The sequence below is a fragment of the Rhinolophus sinicus genome, linkage group LG06 (genome assembly GCF_036562045.2).
Source record: "Rhinolophus sinicus isolate RSC01 linkage group LG06, ASM3656204v1, whole genome shotgun sequence".
In the NCBI taxonomy this organism is placed as follows: domain Eukaryota; kingdom Metazoa; phylum Chordata; class Mammalia; order Chiroptera; family Rhinolophidae; genus Rhinolophus; species Rhinolophus sinicus.
Genome location: NC_133756.1, coordinates 128,996,470 through 129,021,634, shown reverse-complemented (window position 1 = coordinate 129,021,634; position 25,165 = coordinate 128,996,470). Strand labels below are relative to the sequence as shown.

General features: G+C 38.4%; 1 protein-coding gene across 1 annotated transcript in view; it reads right to left on the bottom strand.

The window, feature by feature from the left end:
• Positions 1–25,165, bottom strand: part of SPON1 (spondin 1) — a 247,140-nt gene that overhangs the window by 123,289 nt on the left and 98,686 nt on the right. The window contains exon 5 of the mRNA XM_019754482.2: positions 20,600–20,722. Within this exon, the coding sequence (XP_019610041.2) occupies positions 20,600–20,722 (123 nt within the window). The remainder of the gene's footprint in view (positions 1–20,599; positions 20,723–25,165) is intronic.

The following is a 25,165-nucleotide window of genomic DNA, read 5'->3' as shown; positions in this document are numbered from 1 at the left end:
AAAGGTTACAAAGGGGCTTTGAGAACCCAGTCCAGTGTGGGGTGTCAGGGAAGAGTCCCTGAAGAAGTGATGATTTTGGCTGCATGAGGAAGGCTGAGCAAGACCTGGCTTGGTGAAGAGAGAGAGGGGCTGCACCCAGGACTAAGCCCCATATTTAGATCAATTTCCTTATCTCATCCTAACTTTGTTTCTTCTCTAGTTGATCGTTGCTGAGGCCCTAGTATACTTTGAGGCATATCCCACCTAAAAATTGCTCATATGTGCTTTTTTAGGGGCGGGGTATAGAAGGGAAGAGAGGCGAGGAACCAAGTAAAACTGATCTTGGCCAACAGAAATCACAGAACACATAAATCCCAAACTCTGTTTACTTTCCTTAGCTTATTTACAAAAACACAAGTCAATAAACACTAACTTGTAATTAAAATTAGCTGACTAGTTCCATGTGTTTGGCTGGCTGATTGTGAAACATATGTTGCATTTGTTATTAAATTCCTTTCTGAGGGGGAAAAAGGCACAAATGCAAAACTATTTCCTCATTGCTGGTTAGGCTTTCTGCACTATGCCATGTTTTGTAAATTTTTTTTTTTTTTAATTTAGGGCCATTTGATTTCAGTGGTATTTGTAAAGTTAAGGAAGATAAAATGTATCTGGAACTCAGCCTCTCTCCATTTGGGACATGGAGGAAATTCAGGAGCAAAGTCGGGACATCAGCAAATTCTCATGGGATGATAGAAGCCAATCAGATGAGAGAACTTGACCAAGATCTCAACATGAGATCAGAGCTAACTCATTTAAAGATGGAGAATTTGGGTGGGTAGAATGAGACGGCTAGAAATAAGTGCATTACATGCAGCCACAGCTAACACAGCACTTTCTATGCATCTGGTACTGAGCTAAAAACCATTTATGCATTATCTCATTTTAAAATAACAATGACTAACACTGTGAGCTCTCACTATATGCCAAGCCTGTTTGAAGGGCTGTAAGAATATTAACTCTTCTAACCCCACAATAACCCAATAAAGTAGATCTGGGTTTTCACGTGCAACATGAAAGCTCAGAGAGGCCAGTTGGTGTCTTTTCTGAGGTCCTACAGGATAGTAAATGGAGGAGCTTAGATTTAAATATAGGCCGTCCTCAAAACAGATTTCTGAGACAGGTGCTTTGATTATCCCTGCTTTTCAAATGAGGAAACTGAGGCACAGAGAGGTACAATAATTTTCCTAAGGCCCTATAATAAGTCTCAGACACAAGACTCCAAGTTGGATGTGACTTCCAAGTTCATGACGGTTCAGATTGTATGTGGTATACGTTGCCTTTTAGCAGAATGCTGACCTCTGGCCACTCTTTCTTGGGGCAAGAGAAAGCTGGATTAGTTTCTCTCACCTCAGAAATGCTCTTTCAGCTCCCACATTGTTCTGATACTTGGTGTTGAGATTCAGTATGCCATCAAGAACCTGCTCTCTCCCACCTGCCCGCTTTAGCTTATTTTTCTGGCTTTTAGCCTCCATAGTAAAAGCTAGCTCTCTTTCTTTTCTTTTCTTTTCTTTTTCCCTGATGAGCTTGCCTTCAGAATACAGATCAAAGTTTAAGAGGGAGGCAGAATTAGCTCAGGAACTGGGTAGCTACTCAGGTCTGCAGGCAAGATGTTTACCTAAAACTTTAGTCAATGGACCAAAGATGGAACCAGAGACTTGAAAAGCAAAGTCAAATGAATCCATGTCTGCCGCAGTAGGGACAGCCAGACAGATGCACAGGTCTCTTCAAAGGTTGCTTAGGGACCCAAGAAACCTGAAAAGACTGTGCCCTGCATCTCAATGTGGGTGGGCGGATAAAGAAACATTATTCCTCTTCTTCCTCTTGGTTTTCCCAGGGTGTACACAACAAAGCAAATGCAATTTGCATTCAATGACTGAAAGCCACTCACATCTGTAAACACTAACTGTCCCAGCCAGCAAAACCCTCCAGAATGCCTCTTAGCCCATTTCGAGGAGCCAGATGTGAAGAGAAAGACTTCTGCTTTCTATTGTTCTTTCCACTTGAGCTGCAAGATCCTGTGAAGCTCCATGTGTGGGGAAAACATGGTATTTTCCTCTTAAGTTAAACCAAGCTTATTATGTTCAAGGGAGTTTAATTCAACTCTTGATAGCAGTTGGGCAAAAGTTTAGCTTCCACCCAAGCCTTTCTTCATGTGTTCCCTGCAGGTAATGCACACTTTCCCTTCCAATGGAAGGTCATTAGGGTCACAAGAAAATGCACGGACAGAAAGACTTCAAGATGTTCTGGGACATTTGACATAACTTTCAATTTAATTGATCAACTCAGGAGTAGAGTAAAGGGATTACAAACATCCTACTCCAGAATTACAGACAATGAGCTTTACTCTAGGGTCACCCATACTAATCCTTTTTACTAAATACAGAGGATGCCAAAAAAATGCATATACATTTTAGGAAAGGAAAATCTATTAAAATTGTAATACAATGAATGACGCTAGCATTCATTTGATTAACGCCATCTTTTGAGCAAACGTCATACTACACATTGCTACCATAAGTCAATTCAACTTCAAAAAGTAATACATAGATAACAGCTCTTAAAATGTGTACATTTTTTTTGGCAGCCCCGGTATACGGCGAGCTGCCTGTGCTGTGATTTCCTGTATCCTTTGTCTTCTTACATGTTTGTTCTTTCACTCTGAATTTAACGGAGGCTAGGAAAAAGCTGAAAGTGCTTCACTTCCAGCCCAAAACAGTAGAGTTGTTGCAAATTGGGAGGGATGTTTGCCAGAACTGTAGTGCCTGGCACAGACCTTTGCAGAAACTCTACTTGTGATTATAAATAGTTGGCCTCTCTTGGCATAAACAATTCTTGAGGGTATATTTTTCAACTCGTTGTTTGGAAAACTTAAGTACATACATGCCAATAGCTTTAGCAGAGTTTTGTATGCAAATTCCTGGGTAACCATATATAATGCTGTTGTATATTCTCTTTGTATATCCTCTCCTATGATTTCATAAAGCGTTTTGGAGTTTAGAATATTTTCATGCAAATGGAAAATTAAGTCTTTATTATTAAAGCATGCATTTCTTGGAATCACAACATAGGAGCTGGCAAACAGGTTTGCTGGAAATATTAAATGAAAAATGCATGGGTCGGTCTCATACTTCAATGTTAATCACATCCATTTTGCCTGGGAAACTGGTAGCATTAGAGCTCACATAATAACTGATCCATGACCTGCCAGTGAATCCAATCTCTTTTCCTCAAATCAGTCCAAAACTATCTAAGCTCCATGGATGAGATGCAGGGAGCATGTCCTATTTAAACTGCCAGTTAGCAAGAGTAAATGGCAAATTATTAATAAACTAACTTACGCCTATCAGTGGTAATGGGACTTTACCTTGAGAGATATAAAGAAAGTATTACTTTGTATAATTTTGATGGTCAATCCAATACAGGCAAGTCTTATTTAAGAAACGATATGCTCAAGAAACACAGTTTGTGGACTTCCAGGTGGAAGGCAGAGTGAGAAGCTGTGAACCTTCCAATTTCAAGTCCCATTTAAATTCTAATAAAATAGTCTGAAGCGAAGGTTTCAGCAGTTTCAGTCATAATCAACACAAACTGCAGGAAAACTGAGAGTGGATTCTATGGAAAGTAACTGCACAGGGTGATCTGATCATAAATTCCTAGCTTTGCTGTCTCCCACCTCCATGTAATCTTCCTTACTTTTCCTCCTTAATTTCAAATATATAAGAGAAGCTGTAAGACTGTTATCCTCTGGGAGCATTTGAGATCTTGCTCCCTCGCATATATTATCAGTTTGGCTCAAATAAACTTTTACAAAAATAGTCTACCATTTTGGACATTTCTTACATCAACATGAGTAAAAGGGGAAAAAAGTGATGTTGAATTACTAAATACGTTTGGCTGTATGAGAGAAGAAATATGAATTAAGGGCCTGGGTACAGGATGGGTTGGGGGCGGGAGGCATGGAATCAGTAAGCCATGAAATGAAATGAGAATAAAAATAGAATTTAGAGAATGGCTGCAATCTGTTTTTTAAATGTGGGAGAAAGATATCATACCTATTTCAGAAGAGCTCATTATGGGAGGAAGGAGAGAGGAGTAAACAATGATAATATAGGTAAAATGTGGAATTAGATGCTATAGAAAACTAAACAGAGAAAGAAAATGAACTAGGGAAAAATATGCAGAGCATGGAAAGAGATATGAAAGAGATGCAAAAGAAGATGGATCTGGAGAATGAAGTGCTCTGGGAGAGAGGACTTCTTAAAGAAAGAGAAGGAACAAACTGATCACACTGACTACACACAATAGGAGCTCTGAATGGATCTGTGGAATGATGGAGCAAACAACAAAGAACAACAACAACCAAAAAAATCAAAAATTAAAAAAAGATGCACTAGAAGAAAAATATCACCACTAATAGCTCAAAGTACAAATAAATCCCTACTCCAGATTCCATTTAAAATAACTAAGACCAACATGCATCATCAAATATTTTATTTTAACTATAAGAGAAAAAGAAAACATTCTGTAAGGAGCTTGGTTACAGATTTCATATAAAAGAATATAATTCATAAGTGAATAAGGATTGTTTTCTTTCATTGTAATGGAAAATCACGTACAAATCTTGGTCAAAGTTAAACACAGTATAATTTAGGTTTTTATCCAAATGAAAAGACTCACAGATTTTCAGTTTTGAGAAATTTAATCACCCACTAATGAACATGTGTTGACTTCAAAGGTTACTTAAAAATAAATCTGATCTTCAAAGTCAGACCTGAAAAAAATGACGCTGATAAAAACAGTGAGAAATCTTGAATTAGTATCTGTTGAAGAGATAAGTAAATAAGAATAACAATAGTGAAGAATTGTTTGTGATAGGAGTTGGAGATTAGGAGAATTATTAAAATAAAAGTAGATTAAAATAAATAGAGTAGTAAGTTAACTCAATGGAGAATAAAAGTGAGAAAAGATTTGAGAAAAATAAAAAATAGCAAAGGTTTCCATAAAAGTAAATTGAAAGATACTATTAAAATAAGATATGAATGTGTTGATGAAATAGAAATAATATCTTTGTTGTTTACTTTAAATTGATAGTTAATTGAATTAAAAATATTGTTTTCAAAAGAAATAAAGTTAAGCACAACCAAAACCAAAAAATACATTGCCTATATAATACCAAAGAAAATTTAGAAAAATGAAAACAAATTAACTACAAAAATTGAGAGGTGGGGGGCAGCTGGTGAGCTCAGTTGGTTAGAGCTCGATGCTGTTAACAACAAGGTTGCCGGTTTGACCCCACATGGGCCTTTGTGAGCTGCGCCCTCCACAAGTATATTGAAACACCTCCTTGACTTGGAGCTGAGGGGTCCTGGAAAAACACACTTAAATAAATAAAAGTTTGAAAAAAAACAAATTGAGAGGTAAAATAATTGAGAATGGCAGAACAAAAAATGAATATGACAAAGGTTAAAATAAGTGTAAGTTCAAACAATCATAGGAGAAGCAAAGCAAATAAACAAACAAAGCAAAACCCAAAGGAAAAAAAAGAAAAGGAAAACAAACAAAAAAAAAGCTTCCCATTGGATTAATATATTAATTTACTGGGAAATCTTTTAAAAGGCTAGAAATTCTAAAAATAAGAAATAAAATTTAAAACACTAAAAAGATTAATTAAAGTGATGAAAACGCAGGTTGCAATGCCAGACAGGGTTGAATTTAAGGCAAAAGTTATTAAAGGAAACGAATTAGCTAATTATGTGATGATAAAAGTCAGAGTTAGTAATGAGAGCATAATGATATTATGTCTACAAGGCCCAAAAAACATAGCAACAAATATAAAACAATCTGTTAAAAACTCAATGAGAAATTATAAGTACACAATTTTAAATCAAAGTGTTAATACCCTATTATCAGAATATGAAGAACCAAAAAGAAAATGGTAAAGTCATAGAGAGCCTGAAAAACATAATTAAATTTACCATAATATAGCAGTAAGGATGGCTATTGCTAAGAATTAAATGGATTGAACAGAAACAACAAAAAAACCCTGAAAATGTATTGTTTGGTTCCTGATGAGATGGTTAATTTGCATAGCCACTTTACTCCTCTAAATTTAACCTTGGGAAATTTCAGAAACAGAGGGAGTCACAGATCCACCGAGCAAATAGAGACAACAAAATAAAGGGGAGATCAAAGGCTGTCCTGGCTGGCAGGTCAGGATGGGGTGGAAGGCATTTGACCCAGGTGTAAGGACTCATCAGTCTCCTCTCCTCTGACCCAGTGGTGCGAGGGTGGATTTGGGAGGATATTGGAGTTCTCCTATTTCCTATCTCTGACATTGCCAAAAGAGAGACATTGTCTGTCCTACAACCCAGATGTCTGCAGCCCTATTCCTGTCCCTATCCAGAGTAATCTCAGGGCAGCAAAAAGCTCTCCTCGAGGGAAGAAAAGATGAAGGGAGCCCAGGTACTGTTGGGTGTACCCTTCTCGACCCCTTTCCTCCTCAAACTCACAGAGCTGGAGATTAGAACGTAAGGAGATCACCTCTTCCTATTTCTGCTTTGTTCTAAGAGTGTTGGGATGAATCCCTGATTGGAGAAAGTACCCAGCAGAGTGGAAGCAAATGGGGAAGTTGATAGAGTGATACAATGCTTGGCTTCTCTTCCCTGGCCTCATCCCCTTCCCTTCTCTCAAACACATCAGAAGAAATACCACCTAGGATTTAGTCCATTCCCATGACACACGCCACCCGGCCTAAAGTTATATCACCAGAGAAACATAAGACCATCTGCCACAATAACTAGATACCAAGGGGTACAACTAGTAAAACACAAAGCAAACCCAACATGAAGCAGCTTTATTTCAACAGATGGACCAAAAATTTAACATATAAGCGCATACATATCCTCAAAGACATAGGGAGGATATTAGGTGAATGATGCAAGAACAGAAACTATAGGAAAAAAACAAACAAATGTAAATTGGGTGTTAAACAAATATTTATAATGGCTGTGGTATCCCTGCCAAAGATGCACAACCTGAATCTAATCATGAGGAAACATAAAACAATCCCAAATCAAGAGACAGTCTACAAAATAGCTGCCTGATACTCTTCAAAAATGTCACTGTCATGAAAGTCATGAAAAAGGAAGGAACAGTTCAGATTAAATAAAGGAGGCTAAAGAGACATGACAAGTAAATGTATGTGATTCTGGATTAGATCCTGGGCCAGAATTTTTATTTTTAACTTGCCACAGAACTATGCTGTGCAATATGGTGGGCACTAGCCATAGTGGCTATTGAATAAATGAAATGTGGCTAGTTTGAATTGAGATGTGCTATAATTGTAAAATACACACTGGGTTTTAGTATGAAAAAATAATGTAAAATATCTCAACAGTATATTTTCATATTAATTACACGTGGACATGATAGTATTTTGGACATACTGGTTTAAATAAAGTAAATTCTTAAAATTGTTTTCACTTGCTTCTTTTTACTTTTTTAATGTGGTTACTAGAACGTTTAAAATTACATACGTGGCTTGTATTTGTGGCTTGCATTATACAAATATCATATAGTATTGCTATAGACAACATTAGAGGTACAATTAATGTAATTTGAACAAGGTATGTAGATTAAATAATAATATTTTATCAATGTTAATGATAACTGTACTGTGATTTGTAAAAGAATGTCCTTCTTAGCAAATTCATGACTGAAATATTTAAGGTTAAAAGACCAGGCATGATGTCTGTTACTTATTCTCTAAAGTTCAGAAAAAGTTAGGTTTGTGTAAAATAGCAAAGACCAAAGAAAAGAAAAAGAAACTGTCCATAACAATCCAGAAATAAAATCCTAGAAAATAAGCATATAAAGTGTGCATTTGGGTAGAGAATGGTAGAAACCAAAGGAATCTCAGAGCATGTTAACATTCTTACTTTGTTCAAGGAAGATGGAAATCTTAAAATGTTTATGAAATCAATAAAGATAAATAAACATAAACATGTGTCTTAAATTAAAGGCAACCACCATAAGAAAAACAACAAAAAAATGAATCAAATAACTTTTAAACCGGCAGAAGAAAACATAATTTAGGCAATGGAAAGAAAAGAAATAGTTTTAAAGAAAGAAAAAGAAACTATAATATGAAAATATAAAATAAGGTGGCAGAAAAAAACTATAATATGACAGTAATCACAATATATGTGGAGTAAATGAAATGAAACAAAAAACAAAGCCAGAGGGACCTTTCACAGAACAATGATGCTCGTGTGCCATGAAATAGGTAAACTATTCCTCAGCACCTGAGGTGGAATAAGAAAAACGGCTTTCTAAAGTAAACATATATGAGATTATTAAAAAACAAAAAACACCATTGATACAAAAAAAATCAGAAATTACCTATTATATATTCTCTTACCAAAACAAACAAAATTAAGAACAAAAAAAAATAAACCCAAATCCCTGACTACTTGGAAGTTTTAAAATACTCTGCTAATTAACAAGTATGTCAAGAAGATAAAGCACAAAAGCACTCTATTAAGAAAACCATGAAAATGAGAACTGCATATTAAAATCTCTAGGAGGGGTTCAGGGCTCTATTGAGAAGAAAATTCACAGCTTCAAGTGCATTTATTATTAATATTTAAAGAAAAACAAAACTGGGAAAATTAGCATATTAAGTAAGCAATATTAAGTAAACAATATAAAAATTTAGCAAAGGAACAAAAGGGCAATCCAAAAGAAATGAGAGAATAGTATGTATATATAAAGCCAGATATATGTAAATTAGAAAAGGGATAACAATAGCATTATTTACTAAGCTAACAAAACTTATTAGGTAAAGCGAACACAGATAGATTAGTCAGGAAATAAAGGAGAATTATCTTTTTATATTCTATAGTGATTTCCTCTGAACTATGAATATCTGAAAAAAATGGATAGTTTTTTTAAGGAAAGAAGTAAAATTCTAAAACTAACACAAAAGGAAGAACCTGAGTACACCAATAACTGATGAAGAAATTGGAAGAGAACTTGTGGGTGAGGATGGAGGAAAAATTCTCAGTGTTTGTGGCTAATTCTTTCCAAGCATCAGTGACCAATAGAATGGGTAGGTAGTAACTAACCAATCCTCAAAGCTGCTATGATCTTGAGACTAAAGTAATATAAAGAGCAGAATTAAAAATCAGAAGCTATAGACCTACTTCCCTCTTGCATATTGTTTGAAGAATTTAGACAATACTGATAGATTAATACTTTAAAGGAGAGTCATGGCAAAGGGTTCTAGGGTTAAATGGACCAGGAGTCAAAGCCTGGCTCTACCACACATTGGTTCCATGAACTGCACCTAATTGCTAACCTTCCTGCGACTCAATTTCCTCTTCTATAAGTAGGAAACAGAATACTCATTTTATTTTATGGGGCTAAGGCAAGGATTATCGAGAAAACATATGGAAAAATTAGTCCAATGCCTTACAAACAGTACATAATAGTAGAAGAGGAATAATTATGCATGTTCACTAAAGGTAAACACATCCATGATCAAGTTAAGCTCGTCACAGAATGGAAGAACAGTCTAGCAAATTGAAAACTATTAATTATAATATTCCACAAAAAGAGATTAATTCACAATAATTATATGTTCATATCAATAGATGCTAAAATGGCATTTGAAAAGTCCAACATCCATTAAAATATTAAAAGTAGACATCTACTTTTATTCCATTTAAAGCCGAAAGTCAACATTGCACTTAGGAGATATTAAAGGCATTTAAAATACAAATAAGAGCCAAACTAAGATACTCATTTTTTACCATTATTATTAATATGACATTGTACTGGTTGTTCTTGCCAGTGAACAAGAAGGAGACTGTAGAAATAATAGGATAGTAATCGGAAGAAAAAAGACAAAAACATGTTGCTTTCTGCAGGCAAATTATTAGTGATTACTTATGTAATCCAAGGAATTGTGGATAAAACAATTAGAAATAAAACCATATAGTAGCAATAAAAGTGAATAAAAGATCAATAGCATTTCAGTATAATAAGTATAACCTGGCAGAAAACAAGATGAAAACTGCAACTCTCACTCATACTAACAACAAAAATATAAAATAATCCAAAGAATTAACTTTATGAAGGGTATACAAGAAAGAAACTTCAAAGCTTTCATGGGGGAAAGGAATTCATTTAGAAAAATTTTAAATTTGTTCAAGTTTCAGTGTTTATAGAAATTGCATATATGTTTACACCAGGAAACATGATAGGTGCAAATGCACGCCCCCTTATTAAAGGCTATTGTCTTAGCTGAAATTCCAGAAATCACTTAACATGCAAGCACTGAATGTGTTCTGGGTAGGATGAGAAGCCCCCCGGGGGTTGGGAACAGGTGAAGGCAATTAGGAATGGGAACTGAATTGGCATCTGAGTTTACTCACAGACCCAGAGAAAAGACAATCATTCGGATGTCTCTAAGTCCTAGGAGCAATGGGAGGGAAAGCCCATTTGAGGGGTCGGGGGAAGGGAGCGGATTCTGAGTAAGTCAAAGAATGTGGTGGTATGGTGGGGATGTAGGCAAGATCCTACAGTGATAACTGACTATTGTATTTGTCAATTTTGCCTTTTTATTTTATTAAAGTAATATATGTACAGAGTCTAAGAATCGATTTCTGAAAACGTAGCCATATCAGTCAGGGTGCCACAGGCAACAGACGCCATAATCAATGAGGCAAGAGAGAAGAGTTTGACAAAGGAGCAATTTGGAACGGTATGGCAGGGTTAAGGAAAGCAAGAAGGCAGAGTGCCTGAAGGGACAAACTTGCAATGAAAAAGTGATCCAGAAAGAAAGCTCTGCCTCTGCCTGGACTCTAGGCTGAACGAAAATGGTCTCCTATGAGAATGTATAACCATGGGTTTGGAGTTTGACATTGCTGCACCGTCTTGTAGCTTTGTGTTGCTCTAAAGAGGTCTGATGCCACTCAGTTCCTGATCCTTTGTTACCTGGTTTTCTGGATGCTGCTGGGGTTGTCCCTATCTCTGTTCTTCTAACATTTCAAGATAATACACCCTTTTCTTTCACTTGGCCACCTTTCAGTTTCTGAGGTTATTCCTACGTTCGTACAATGAACTGGCTTGGTTCCTATGTACTGCCCCCGTTGCACGTTTTAGGGTTCACTTTTCTTGCTCTGCAAGACAGTTGCCACTTGTCCCTCTGTTTTTTGCCTCCCCAGATTTTGGTGTGATATGTCTGGTTTGGTATAGCCTTCTTTCCTCTTTTTTTGTCTTTATATCTTTTTTATTCATCTAGTGTTATCTTTGTGGGATTTGAGGAAAGATCAGAGATTAATGTATTTGTTCAGCCTGTCATGTTTAAGTGGAAGGCTAGATGACTGACTGTGTTCTCTATTCCATTAAACAGTGAGCTTTTGCCGAAAGACTTCCCAGAAAGGTGGGGGAAGGGAGGACAACGGGGAAGAAAATATTTAAATTACTTCTCTTTTGCTCCTTCCTTCACTGAATTGGGGTATCATGAACAGGCGCTGGGTACCAAATTCTGTTTCCTGGTGACATGCTCTATTTGTGGCTCACCCTGGTGGTGGCACAGTTGGGAGGCTCTGATGGGTATAATTACTCAGCTTGGGGAGGGATTTCTCAGTTATAGTGGAAAGGAGTTGGATTATTGTTTGTTGACTGTTTAATTTTGTTTCTGAAGTTAGATCAAGAGAAGAGGCCTGTGGTCCATACATTGTCCTAAGCAACCCATTGTCCGAAGGAAACCCATGAATAGTCTTATTCATGAATGGGAAGAAACTAAGCAAGCTAAATATTATAAAGTTAACAATTCTTCCCAATGTAATCTGGGGATTTAATGCCATCCCACTTAAAATTCTGACAGGATCCTTTATAGAGCTTGATTAAATGATTTCACAATCATTTATAAAAATAGAAAGACAATATTGAGGAATATTTTCAGAAGAAGAGTACCTCTATTTCCAAGCCAGAAATCTGGCCTGTTAGCTTTGATGCTTCTCTCTCTCTCTCCTTCATGTCAAATCCATGACTGAATCTACCTCTAAAAGATCTCAAATCCATCCATTCTCTCTGGCACCAAATCCACTGTGTTAGTCTGAGCTACCACCATCATTGTGATCTCCTCATAATCCATCTTCCCACATATCACCAGCTCCATCCAATGTGCTCTCAAGGTCCTATCTCTCCCTTTCCCTAACGTCGTCAGTGGCTTTTCTTGGCTCATCTCCCTCCTCTCTCTCCTTTGCTTATTTTGTAACTGCTTCTTATTCATTCACTCATTCAACTGCTTATTGAGATGCTTTCAATGTGCCAGACAATGAGCTAGGACTTGGGGAGATAATAAGCAAAGTCAGACTTGGTTCTTGCCAACACTCTAGTGGTTTAAAAAGCAAAGGACAATAAACATGAAAAAAGATTTAAATGTGTTAATAATTGAAACAATGCCAATTTAAAACAATAAGATTAATCAAACTTAAAAGTTTTTTTTTCACAGCAAAGGACACCATCAGTAAAACAAAAAGGGATCCTACTGAATGGGAGAAGGTATTTGCCAATGATATATCCGATAAGGGGTTAATATCCCAAATTTATAAAAAACCTCACTCAACTCAACTCCAAAAAAACAAACAACCCAATTAAAAAACAGGCAGAGGACATGAAGAGACAGCTTTCTAAAGATGACATACAGATGGCAAACAGACATGAAAAAGTGCTCAACCTCACTAATCTTTAGAGAAATGCAAATAAAAACCACAATGAGATACCACCTCACCCCAGTCAAAATGGCTATCATCAATAAATCAACAAACAACAAGTGCTGGCAAGGATGTGGAGAAAAGGGAACCCTTTTGTACTGTTGGTGGGATTGCAGATTGGTGCAGGCACTATGGAAAACAGTATGGAGGTATCTCAAAAATCTGAAAATGGAACTACCTTATGACCCAGCAATTCCACTCTAAATATCTATCTGGAGGAATCCAAAACCCTAATTCAAAAAAATTTATCCACCCCTATGTTTATTGCAGCATTATACACAATAGCCAAGACATGGAAACAACCGAAATGCCCATCGGTAGACGACTAGATTAAGAAACTGTGGTACATTTATACAATGGAGTATTACGCAGCCATAAAGAATGAAATCTTACCATTTTCAACAATATGGATGGACCTAGAGAACATTATGCTAAGTGAAATAAGTCAGACAGAGAAAGACAAATACCATATGATCTCACTTATATGTGGACTCTAAAGAAAGAATAAATGAATGAACTAATCAGAAACAGTCTCAGAGACACAGAAAAAAAACTGAGAGTTGCTAGATGGGAGGGGAGGTGGGGATGAGGGAGAAAGTGAGGGGATTAGAAAGCACAGTCGGTAACCACAAGATTGCCATGGGGATACAAAAGTCAATTTGGGGAATGTAATCAATAATGTTGTAAAGATTTTGTAGGGTATCTGATGGACACTTGTCTCAATAGGGAGACCACCTCAGGGATGATGTAGATGCCTGATCACTGCACTGTACACCTGAAGCTGAAGCTGAACGATAATGAATGTCAACTACAATTATATATATATATATATATATATATATATATATATATATATATATATATATAATTACAAGAAGTGGAGTACAGTATTAGGAACAGAGACAGTGGAAATGTAATGGCTGTGTGCGATGTCAGAGGGGTAGTGGATGGGGGGAGGGGGGTTGTCACTGTGGGAGGGATATAAATGATAAATGTCTAAGTATCACATTGTTTTGTACACCTGAAACTAATTAAATGTTTTAAAAAATGAATAAAATAAAATAATAAGATTTAAAAAAATCACTATTTGACAAAACCCAACCAAAAAAGGTTAAATTGAACACTGAGGAGTCTGGGAGAAACAAATGCATTTGTTTGTTCTTGGTAACATGGTGAATCAATACAAATGTTTTGGAGAAGAGTCTGGCAAAAAATTTCAAGAGCGAAAAAAAAATCCGTATCCTTTGATCCAGCAGTCTTACTCTTGGGAAATTATTTCAAGGAAATAATTAATTCAAAGGCAGTAGGAAGGTGGAGGAAGACTTTATGTACAAAGTTTTGTTACTGCAGTGCTTTTTATGTTAGCAAACGACCTGACCACCTAAATGTTCAATGAAAGAACAGTTAGGTAAGCAGTTAAGAACAAGCTGATGTAATAAATTGTGACCATGGAAACAAAATCCAATGCCAAAAGTAGGACACAATGTGTTCAAATGTGATGTAGACACTTTGTATACAGATGAATATACAAAGAAATGAAAGTAGTTGTCAAGTGTGAGAGTGGTGGTCTTTCACGTGATTGGATTTAATGATTAACACTTTTTTAATTAAGTGATCTAATGAAAACAATGGCTAAATTTCATTGTAAAATTCATTTTGATTCTGTAGACTATGTGTCTCAGTGGCCCTGTTTGTATTTGAGGCAATGTGTTCTTAAATACAAAAAATAACTGTCTCCTGGAAAAAATGGTTTTGTTTGTCAATGTGTATTTGTTAAATGGTTTTAAACCTTTATCAAAAATGTGGATAGTTATGCAGTTTCCATTGTCCAGGAGATGACAGAGTCTCTCTGGGGTGGAAGTATTTGTGAAAAGCCCAGGAGTTGTGTTCAGAACGAGAGCAAAGAGACTCAGCATATATTAGGCAACCCCCAATGCCCTGGCAAAGACTGGGCATGGCTCCAGCCCCTGGGACACCCCTATGCAGTATCCTGCCCAGCCACCGTGTTCCTATCAGGAACACATGGTCCTGGACAGCTGCTGGCACTACAGACCCGCAGCGCTGAGGACAGACACTGGGGGCAGAGGGTGGAAGGGCTGCTCGCACTTCTAACACCCCAGGGTTCTGGAACTCTTCAGCCTCAGTGAATCCAGACATCTTTCTCACTTGTAAGTTAGGCTCTCCACAGAGTAGGTGTTTGTACAGTGGGACAAACTGTTCAGAATTTGGTATCAGTTGAGTCCATGGTGGTACAGCAGGGCCTTATTAAAAGATGCTTTGTATATAAGATATTTAATTTTACTGCAGAGGAGAGCAGACTGTCTCATGACAGCTCCCTTGAGGAGGGTAAAAGGGACTCAAGATCTAAGCTTCGATTTCAGTTCTGACACTCTCTGGCTGTGTGATCTGAGCCCTTCTTTGTACTTCAGGTTTTTTCCACTTATAAAATTAGGAGGTAAAACTTACAAGATCCAGCCTTAAAATGGATTTCTAAGAAGTACTCAATTGGGAGTGTTTTTAAAGCATTTCACTATTTCCAGATGGCCAGCAGGGATTAATAGCATTACAATAGAGAGAGAATGTCAGAGGTCATTTAGGCCATCCTGTTGCTTTCTTTATCTCACCACATAGCTCCTCCAAGAGAGAGGGGTGTCATGAATGCAGAGTGCTCTGTTACCCCAAACAGCATTTGGAACAAACCATTTTGTATAATGGTTGAGAAGAGCCACATGCAGCCACCACAGGAGATGGCTGAAAGCACAAGGGTATTGCCCAATCCTCTGTGGAGAGTCCAACGTGAATCCTCTAGGGCAAGCTACCCAGAGAACTGAAGGACAGACACCCTAGGTTGCTATCTTTTCCTATTGCAGGGGTTCTCAAAGTGGTCTACTGACCCCTCGGGACTCTGAGGCTCTTTCAGGGGGCCTGTTGTGAGGTGAAAACTATTTTCATAGTAATACTAAAATACGATTTGCCTTTTGCAATGTGTTGACATTAACATGGATGGCACAAAAGCAAGGAAAGTAAGGCTGCTGGCGCTTAGTGCAGATCAAGGCAGTGGTCTTGAACTGTATTAGTGATAAGTGTATTCCTCACTGCCAGGAACTCGCAGTAAACAACAAGTAAAAATGTCAGTTTCACTTAAGAATGTCCTTGATGAAACCATAATAATTATTCGTTTTATGAAATCACTGTACCTTTGAGTAAACACCTTTTTATTATACTGTATGAGTAATTGGGAAATATGCATAAAGTACGTCAGTTACATATTGAAGTACTATGATTGTCTTGAATAAAAGCACTTGTGCAATTGTTTGAGGGACAAGCTGGACTGGACACTTTTATTTTCATGAAACATCGTTTTTACTTGAAAGAACAAATGACAGACAAATTATAGTCATTCAGACTTGACGATCTGGCATACATTTTCTCAAAAATGAAGTGAGCCTGTCACTTCAAGGTAAACAGCTGACAGCATTTGTTGTCAATGATAAAATTTGAGCTTTCAAGCAAAACTTAGAATTTTGGAAAATTTGTATCTGTCACTGAAGTTTATAGCTTTCCAATATTTAAACACTTTTCTGATGAGACTGGAAGTGATACTAAAGAATGTGACTTTTGATGCTGTATAATAAAACATCTCAGCACATGAATCACCTGTGTAATTCAGTACACCAGTAACTTCCAAATGGCCGATGTATGATGTCACACTATCATTCGTTTATAAAAATCCATGCAAAGTGCAAAGTAAAGCAATGCATTTTAGTGTAACAATACAAGATCATTGATATGATTTCATATTCTACATTGTAATCATCTTTTAAGAAAGTACATTACGGGTCGGCCCGGTGGCTCAGGTGGTTGGAGCGCCGTGCTCCTAATACTGAGGTTGCTGGTTCGATTCCCACATGGGCCAGTGAGCTGAGTCCTCTACAGCTAAGATTGTGAACAATGGCTCTCCCTGGAGCTGGGCTGCCATGGACAGCTGGAGGTCAGCATGAGTGGCTGGCAGCCAGCGTGAGTGGCCATGGGCTGCCATAAGAGGACGCTTGGCAACCGACTGCCTCTACCTCAGCCAGTGGTGGGGTGGATGGGGGGGAAAGCAAGGCTCATAATACCAGCATGGGCCAGGGAGCTGTGTCCTACACAACTAGACTGAGAAACAACGGCCTGAACCGGAGTGGGGCGGGGAAGGCAGCAGAAGGGGGGGAAAATAGTATAGTCCCCTTTTATCTGGGGTTTTGCTCTCCGTGGTTTTAGTTTCCTGAGGTCAACCACGGCCTGAAAATATTAAATGAAAAATTCCATACATAAACAGTTCGTAAGTTTTAAATTACACACCGTTCTGAGTAGTGATGAAATCTCTCTCTGTCTTGCCCTGGAAGTGAATCATCCCTTTGTCCAGCATATCCATCCTGTACAGATTACGGGCCTGTTCGTCACTTAGTAGCCATCTTGGGTATCAGATCCACTGTCACAGTATCACAGTGCTTGTGTTCAAATCACCCTTATTTACTTAGTAAGGGCCCCAAAGTGCAGGAGTAGTGATGCTGGCGATTCAGATATGCCAACAAGAAGGTGTAAAGTGCTTCCTTTAAGTGAAAAGGTCAAAGTTCTCAATAAGCAAACAATAAAAATCATATGCTGAGGTTGCTAAGATCTACTGTAAGAATGAATCTTCTCTTGGTAAAATTGTGAAGAAAAAAGAAATTCATGCTAGTTTTGCTGTCCTATATCAAACTACAAAAGCTATGTCCACAGTGAGTGATAAGTGCTTAGTTAAAATGCAAAGGCATTAAATTTTATCATGGGTAGGGATGCATATGAAAAACATAGTATATGTAGGGTTCAGTACTATCTGCAGTTTCAGGCATCCACTGGGGTCTTGGACCGTATCCCCCTCAGATAAGGGGAGACTACTGTACCATTTGTAGAGTTTGGGGGTAGTATCAAATATTATCGGTAATTATCTGAAAAGCTTATTAAAATAGTCTTCCCTTTTCCAATTACATATCTGTGAGGGATAGAATTCTCTTTATATATGTTAACCAACAAAATAAATCACGGCAGGTTAATAGAAGAGGCAAATATGAGAATCCAGGTACTTTCTATTAAGCCAGATATTAAAGAGATTTGCAAAAATGTAAAACAATAATGCCCTTTTCACTAAATTTCTTTTATTTTGGACAATACATACTTTCATAAATGTGTTACATTAACATGTGATGAGTTTATTATGGCTAATTCATTATATGTTATTTTTTTAATTACTAAATAATATTTTTAAATTTCTGTTTTAATCTTTGATATGGTAACTATTGAGAAATACAACCCACATAAACAAAAGCATGCTGGGGCCGTGCAATAGTTTTTAAGTATGTACAAGGGGCCTTAAAACGAAAAAGCTTGAGAACTCCTGCTCTGAGATCCTTGCAGAGAATGTGGTGCTCTGGATGAGTGAGTACTAAGGACAGGGGGACTCTACATTTATCATTTTGCACTATTATCAGGAAGCATCATGGCTTAATTGAGCTCAATGGCAAATGTTGGTTATCAAGACACAGTCATCCCTGGAGAGGCAAAAGGAGAGTCATCTATGACCTAAGATTGGTAGAAATCACTTTTGAGAATATCACATATTTAAAGTCCTGATTAGACCCTCTCTGGCCCTTCCAACTGGCTCCAGTCTCCTGCATGTGCAACCCCACCCCTTTCCCTCCAAGAAAGGTCTGGTCCACATTCCCTGCTCAGTATTTGTCATGATGACGAGATGTGCGCAGGAAATCTGCCTCCCAGGCCACAGAAAATGCCACTCAGAGTTTGACAATCAGTACACAGTATTTGGGAAGTCACCAGGCACTTCTGGGCACTTAAGAATTAAAAAAATGAGCATGTTCATGGCTTTTGTCCTGAAGAACGTCTTTGTCTGATGGGGAAAAAAGACTCCTGAAGAAATGATTACAGTGCAATGTGATAAATGCTCTCGGTACATAGTGACTGAGTTTTCCCAACCAAAAATTAAGACACACTCTGACATCTGACAATGGAACCATCCTGGGGAATCTGGGACACATGTCTGTTATATTTATTAAGAAACTCCCAACAACGCCACAGAAATTCTGTATAGATTTGTCCTTGGTTTGGCCCAAAGACACAGAAACAATGGTCTGTACTTTCTTTTGTTTTTTTCTTTTTCTTTTTTAATTCTGGGAAATAACAGTGTCAGAATAGAAAAGATGAAGACACTCCTTAGGATTACAAAAGATGAGTAATGGGCCCCTAACATTTTATTTCCTCTGGGTTAGTGGATGGGAGGCAATGGAGGAGATTTTTTCCGTCCTACTTGTTCCAAGTGGTTTCTTCCCTCCCAGGCAGATAGTCTAAGTTTGTTCATGCAGGTCTCCCACACCAGCTGAAGCAGATCAAGCCAAATCCCAGAGCCAGAAGAATGAACTAGTAAGAGGATTCTAAGAGCCCAAGCCTTAATTACATGTGGGTAAAATTAAACAACAGGGCTCTCGATCTGCCAAGAAATGTTGGAGTCCCCTTTGTGGGGCCTGAGGAGACCGCGGAAGTCCTAGTCTGCACTGGGTCTTCTCAAGGCCCGACCACGTACCCTTTCTTTGCTCCCCCTTCCTTTGGGGCTGACTCAAATCCCTCTTTTAAACCTCTTTCTCCCAGTTCCACAGTTCTTTCCCAGCTGTGGCAACTCCAAAGTGAAATGAACAAGAATAAAACAATGTACAGAAAAGAAAAAGCATGCTCAGTGCCACACACAGAAATCCTGCCACACACAGTTAGAGAGAATGGGTGACAGTAGGACTGAAAGGCAATCCGAACGAAAGGCAGGGCAAGGGTCCTGAAAACCCCTTTTGGAGTCTTGGATCCACTACTTACATTCGACTGTGGGCAAATCATGACAGCTCTCTGATCTCCACTGAGCTCATCCACAAAAATAGGTTATTATAAGGATTAAATAACATAATGTGTAAAAATGCTTGACACACAGTAATTCCACTATTTATAGTTACCAATTCCACATCTTTTTGTGTGATTATTTTATTAGTGCCTGTCTCCACACTAATCTCTGAGTTGTATGAGAACATGGATTGTGTCTTTTTTGTTCATTATATCTCTAGAGTTTAGCACAGTGCCTGGCACATGCTAGGCACCTGTTGAGACAATTGTATGATACAAGAGTTGGCAGGGTCCCACTTAAGGATCTACTCCAAAATAGCAAGTCTGGGGTCTCCTGACAATGCTCATGGATTGGTATCGGCAATCTGGATCATGGTGTTTGGAAGGATTCTAAGGTGTATCTGGATCAGTAGGGAAAGGCTGAGCTGATAGGTTACCAGTGCCTGAGGTGGTTGAGCATGTTGAATATTTGTTGACCTTGGTCTGTGGAGTCAAGAGCCGATCCCTTTGCCAGCTATTTCTAGCACAATGACATCTATTGTATAATTCATGGATAGAGCCATTTGAGGAGGACTGAGGTTACCAAATGTGGGACCTAATGATAAGCAGCATGACCTCAGGAATATTTTTGTAAATCACAGATAAGAAAACACTTAGCACAATACTATGCAAAGAAGCTAGAAGCATACCACTAGCATACCTGCCTATCTCAATGAATTCACTTACAGGGAGTGTGCATTTCATGAATCATTTGGCAAGAGCAAGCAGACCTCACTTACTTCAGATAGTGTATCCCACAACCAGACAGAACTTTACAATGCACTTCTCCCAACCCATAAAGTAGGTATTCTACTCACGAGGGTAATCCTTTGGGTGCGTCTTCTCAGACCAGTTCCCATAAAATGTGAGTCTGTACTTGGCAGTTCCACAGGCGCAGCAATCTAAGATTGGTTTGTCAGTCACCCCATCAAATATGGAATCTGCAAGTCAGGGAAGGCACCAAGTTAGGAAGCAAATGTGGGTCTTGATCTCATCCTGTCCCTAATGCTTGGGAAAAGATGAGGTGAAAATTTCATTGATTAATAAAACCCAGAACCAGGTCAGTTCTTGGGCTAGCAAGGATTTCGTATATCTCTAAGGATGGTAACTATATTCTGCAATCCATCCATCCATCCATCCATCCATCCATCCATCCATCCGTCAATCAATATCAGAACTTTTGCTCTAATAAGGTGAGGAGACCTGTGGGACCAATAAGGCAGAGTATTTGGAATGGAGGCTTTCTTGGGAAACCAGGGATAAAATTTATTCAGTTATTCACTCTGGGCCCAAGTTTCTTTCCCCACCCCTCCCACAACACAATTTCCCCACCAAATTTTAAGAGTAATATGTATGTGTGTGTTTTCTCTAAGAAATATCCTCTGGGTCCAAATTGCCAGGATGAGAAGGAACAGCTTTGCAAAAGAGAAATGAGAACCAGAAGACATAGAAAGAGATAAAAGACTGCTGAATATATATATATATATATATTTTTAAAGCTGTACATGTAGAGTCACACACTTCTTATCAACCTTTCAGAGACTTTACTGGGAGGGGTAGAGGTCTGGGAATATGTTCATAAGTTCAGGTTTACTTCTGAGCATAGAGGCAGCCAGGAAATACTTGAGATTCCTTCTCTGCCCCCATTTTTAGCTGTGAATAGCTGATAAGTGGGGAAAGAGAGATTACATGAATAAATTGAGTATTTCCGATTGTCAAGCCACATCCCTCACTGTGCATTGTTGCTTGTAGTCTGTTCTGCTTCCTGTAAGACCAAAACAATGACTGTAGTTGCAACTTGCTTCAGTTGCTTGATCTTCAGTTCTTCTAGCAGTATTAACATAAATGTGTGTGTGTTTTTTTAAATGGAACATTTATTCTTAATCATTATATAAAGAGCAGCAACAAGGAGCATAAAAATCTTCTGAGTGTAAGGAAGAGCGTTTTACAAGTCTCCCATATGGACTGCACTGGGCTCATTTAATTTGAATATGCAAAACCAGTGATGGATGAAGAAGTGAATGCTGGGCTTTAGGATAGAGAAAAACGCATGGGATATTGTAATAATAACTTCACCACATAGAGTCCTTGTATGTGCTGATCCCTTTGCATATATTGCGAGGATTGTCCTAGCAACCCTAGGAAGCAAGTACTTTAGTTACCCTCATTTTACAGATCAGCAAAGGGAGGCAGATTGGGTAACCAGCTCAAGGTTGCAGGGTTAGTGAGTGAGGCAGGCAGAACAGGAACTCAGGTCTTTTTGACTCTGGAGTCCATGCTCTTAATCTCTGTATTGCATCACTCCAGCAAAAGGTCTTTGCTGGACAGGTCTGCATAAACACCAATGAGACCATTTTGGGTGTGTGTTTCTCTTTTAGCTTGTTCAAAGGAAGAATTGGTGCATTTAAAACATTACCTCCCTACATAGCTCCAGGATTTCTAAACAGGCCCAAAGAAGAGGTTTGAAACCACCCAAAATAGAAATCATTGTGTGGCTACTGCTTTGTCCACTAGGAAGCAGCCAGCCAGAGCACTGTCTATGCCTCAGGAGCAGGCTTCCCACTGCCTTATGCGTGTGAGACTCAGGTCTGATTCCTTTGTGAACCACTCTGATAGGCAAGGGACAAGCCCTGTTGAATATAATTCAGGGAAGGTAGTGGAAATCAATGACTCCTGAAGATCTGTTTTCTTTTTACATTTCCATTATGACCAACTATGTTGTGAAAAAAACTAAATTAGTTTTGAAAAAGGGATTCAGAGCTAAAAGATACTTGCTGGGGTTTCCATTGTAACTACCAGGCATTGTCAAATGAGGCAGCAATAATCTTCAAGGAACTAAAATGAGGCAAATTGGTACATAGCTTTACCGTATCAAAAGGGCTTTTAGGTATAGGTAGTGAACTTCCCAGCAGTTCAAGGGCATACGCTTATAAGAAGCGATTTGAACTTCAAAAAAAAAAAAAAAAAAAAAGCCTCCGTTTAACAAATCAATTTCTAAGTTTGAAACTGAAAAAAAGACATACTGTTTCCTACTGAGGAAATGTCTGTTGGAAATGAACCAGGTTTTCAAAGGGCAGCGGTAACAGGTGCTAACGTAGCCCTCTTCTCCCAACCCCAGGAAGGCCTGCCAAATACAGGTGAAGCCAGGCCGGGCAACACCTCGTGAGCTGCTCCCTCCCCCACCTTCTACTCTCAACCCATCAGCTTCCTTTTTAGCTCTCCTCCCTTAATTCTCATTCCTCTTCCTCTTCTCATGCTCCCTTTTCTGCCACATTTTCCTCCCTTCTCGGCTTTTCCCTTCATCTTTCCCTCTCTTTGTCTCTCTCTGTTAGTTGTTTGTGACATGGTATTAAAGTGAGCTTGTGGGTGCATTACGTTTATGATAGGTCACCTTTTTGAATATTTTATGTTTCTCTGTTCCTAATTGTAACGTAACGTTTTATGTTTCTTTTTTAAAATAACGATTGCCATTGCTTTTTATCTGTGCAGTTCTTAATTTTTCCGCTATGGATTAACAGCTTCAACTGGGAAAAAAAAAAAAAAACATACTTGCTTCTCTCTCCCGTTCCTTGATGGATTTGATTTGATTCAACAAGGAAGCAAAAAATATAAAGACCTTAATGAAAGAGCTAGATATAATTAAGTAGGCATACACATTTAAGAAAAATCCCTTTGTTCTATGCTTATAAATTAAAGACTTTCTTCACATGATCTGACTGCTAATTGATGAATTTCCTTGTAGGTCCGCTGTCTAGGGGATCCTCTACAACTGTACCTAATAATCCTACAGCCCAGGTCCTGCTGGGCTTTTTTTTTTTGTCCACGAGGTTGTCATTAGAAAGTGGTCTTTTTATACAGAGGCATGCTTAGTCATTTAGTTAGGATCTCTGCTTCAGAAGTGATAACCAATAGAGATTTGCAATGCCATGTCTTTGGCACTATAGCTGCAGAATTTTAGCATATGCATAGCTTAGACAAGGCTTTCATACAGCACCAGAATCAAGGCTTTGGGAAGTGTGCTTTAGTTAATGATGGCTGTCAATACATGTGCATGTCAGTGAAGTATCTCCCCAGAACCTTCCAACCTGGGAAATAAGGTTGTGCTCTGAGTCAAACTAACAAAACCATACCCTGGTGCTTGTGATTAACCAACTGTGGGTGCAGACTAAGAGGTGGCCTGTAGATGTGTGATCCAGAATACACACAACTCTAACCCACAGGACCTCGGGGTCATCGCCTGTGGACAGGGCAGGAATGGGATTGCCCTTTAGGGGCCAAGACCTTCAACACTTGAGATGCTCCCTGTTTGGAGAAAGGCTGAGTGAACTTTGGACAATCAGCTATGGGAAAGGAAAGCTCCAAAGTCACCTGTGGTGATGCCCAGGGTCCTGGCCCACAGGTTCCAGCTCTCTGGCTCCTTTGGTAGGTTATGGCTCTAGTCCAGAGTATCCAACTTTCGCCCCATTTGCTCTTTCCATGGTCACTGTGCAAGCCTCCGTATAGGACCTAGTTTCTGCTCTAGCTCATCTCTAGGGAGACCTATGCTTCAATATGCTTTGATCTACCAAAGGCAACGGTGCAAGCTACTGAATTGGGAGGTCGTCCCTTTGATAGAAAAGAAGTGGTTAGGCATTGGCTCTTAGATTCAAACCCTGTGTTCTACCATTAGCTGCATGATGTTGAGCAATCCATTTAAACTTTTCGTGCCTCAGGCTTCTCGTCTATAAAATAGGGATGGATGTAACAGTTTTTACCATATAGGGTTGTGCAGATTACATGATTAAGGTATGTGAATTGCTTAGAATAGTGCCTGGCCTGTGTCAAGCACCCCCAAAATATTAGCTATTATTATAATTTTCCCATAAGACCTTGCCAACATTTCTTTTTCTTAGTAGTTTATGATTTGCTAGAATTGGAGAGGATTATTTCTTCTCGAAATGCTAAATGCAAATACAAATTTTCAGAAATGAAAAGAAATGAGATAGTTAAGATGTATAATTATAGAACATGTTCTATCTTTACTTAGCTCTTTAATACTTCTAAACACATTCAGATGTTTAAGGTCTTAATTTTTTATGACAGATTAATAAACAAGCTTTCAGTTAACAATAACCAACACATATGTAGCATATACTACGTGCCAAGGAGGTGCATTACTATTTTACATATATTAAGTCACATGGCTAAGAAGGGCAGAGGCAGGATTTGAATCCAGGCCTCTGTTCTGACCTCCCCAGTCTACTCGGTCTCCATGAGCTTTGTTAGAATGATGGAGTAATGATGTTAGGGTGATGATGAGCTTGCAAATCTAGGGAGCAGATCGTTAAATGTGGTGAAATCACAAGGTCAATGCCCTCTTGGCAACCCCGTCTCCCTCTGGTCTT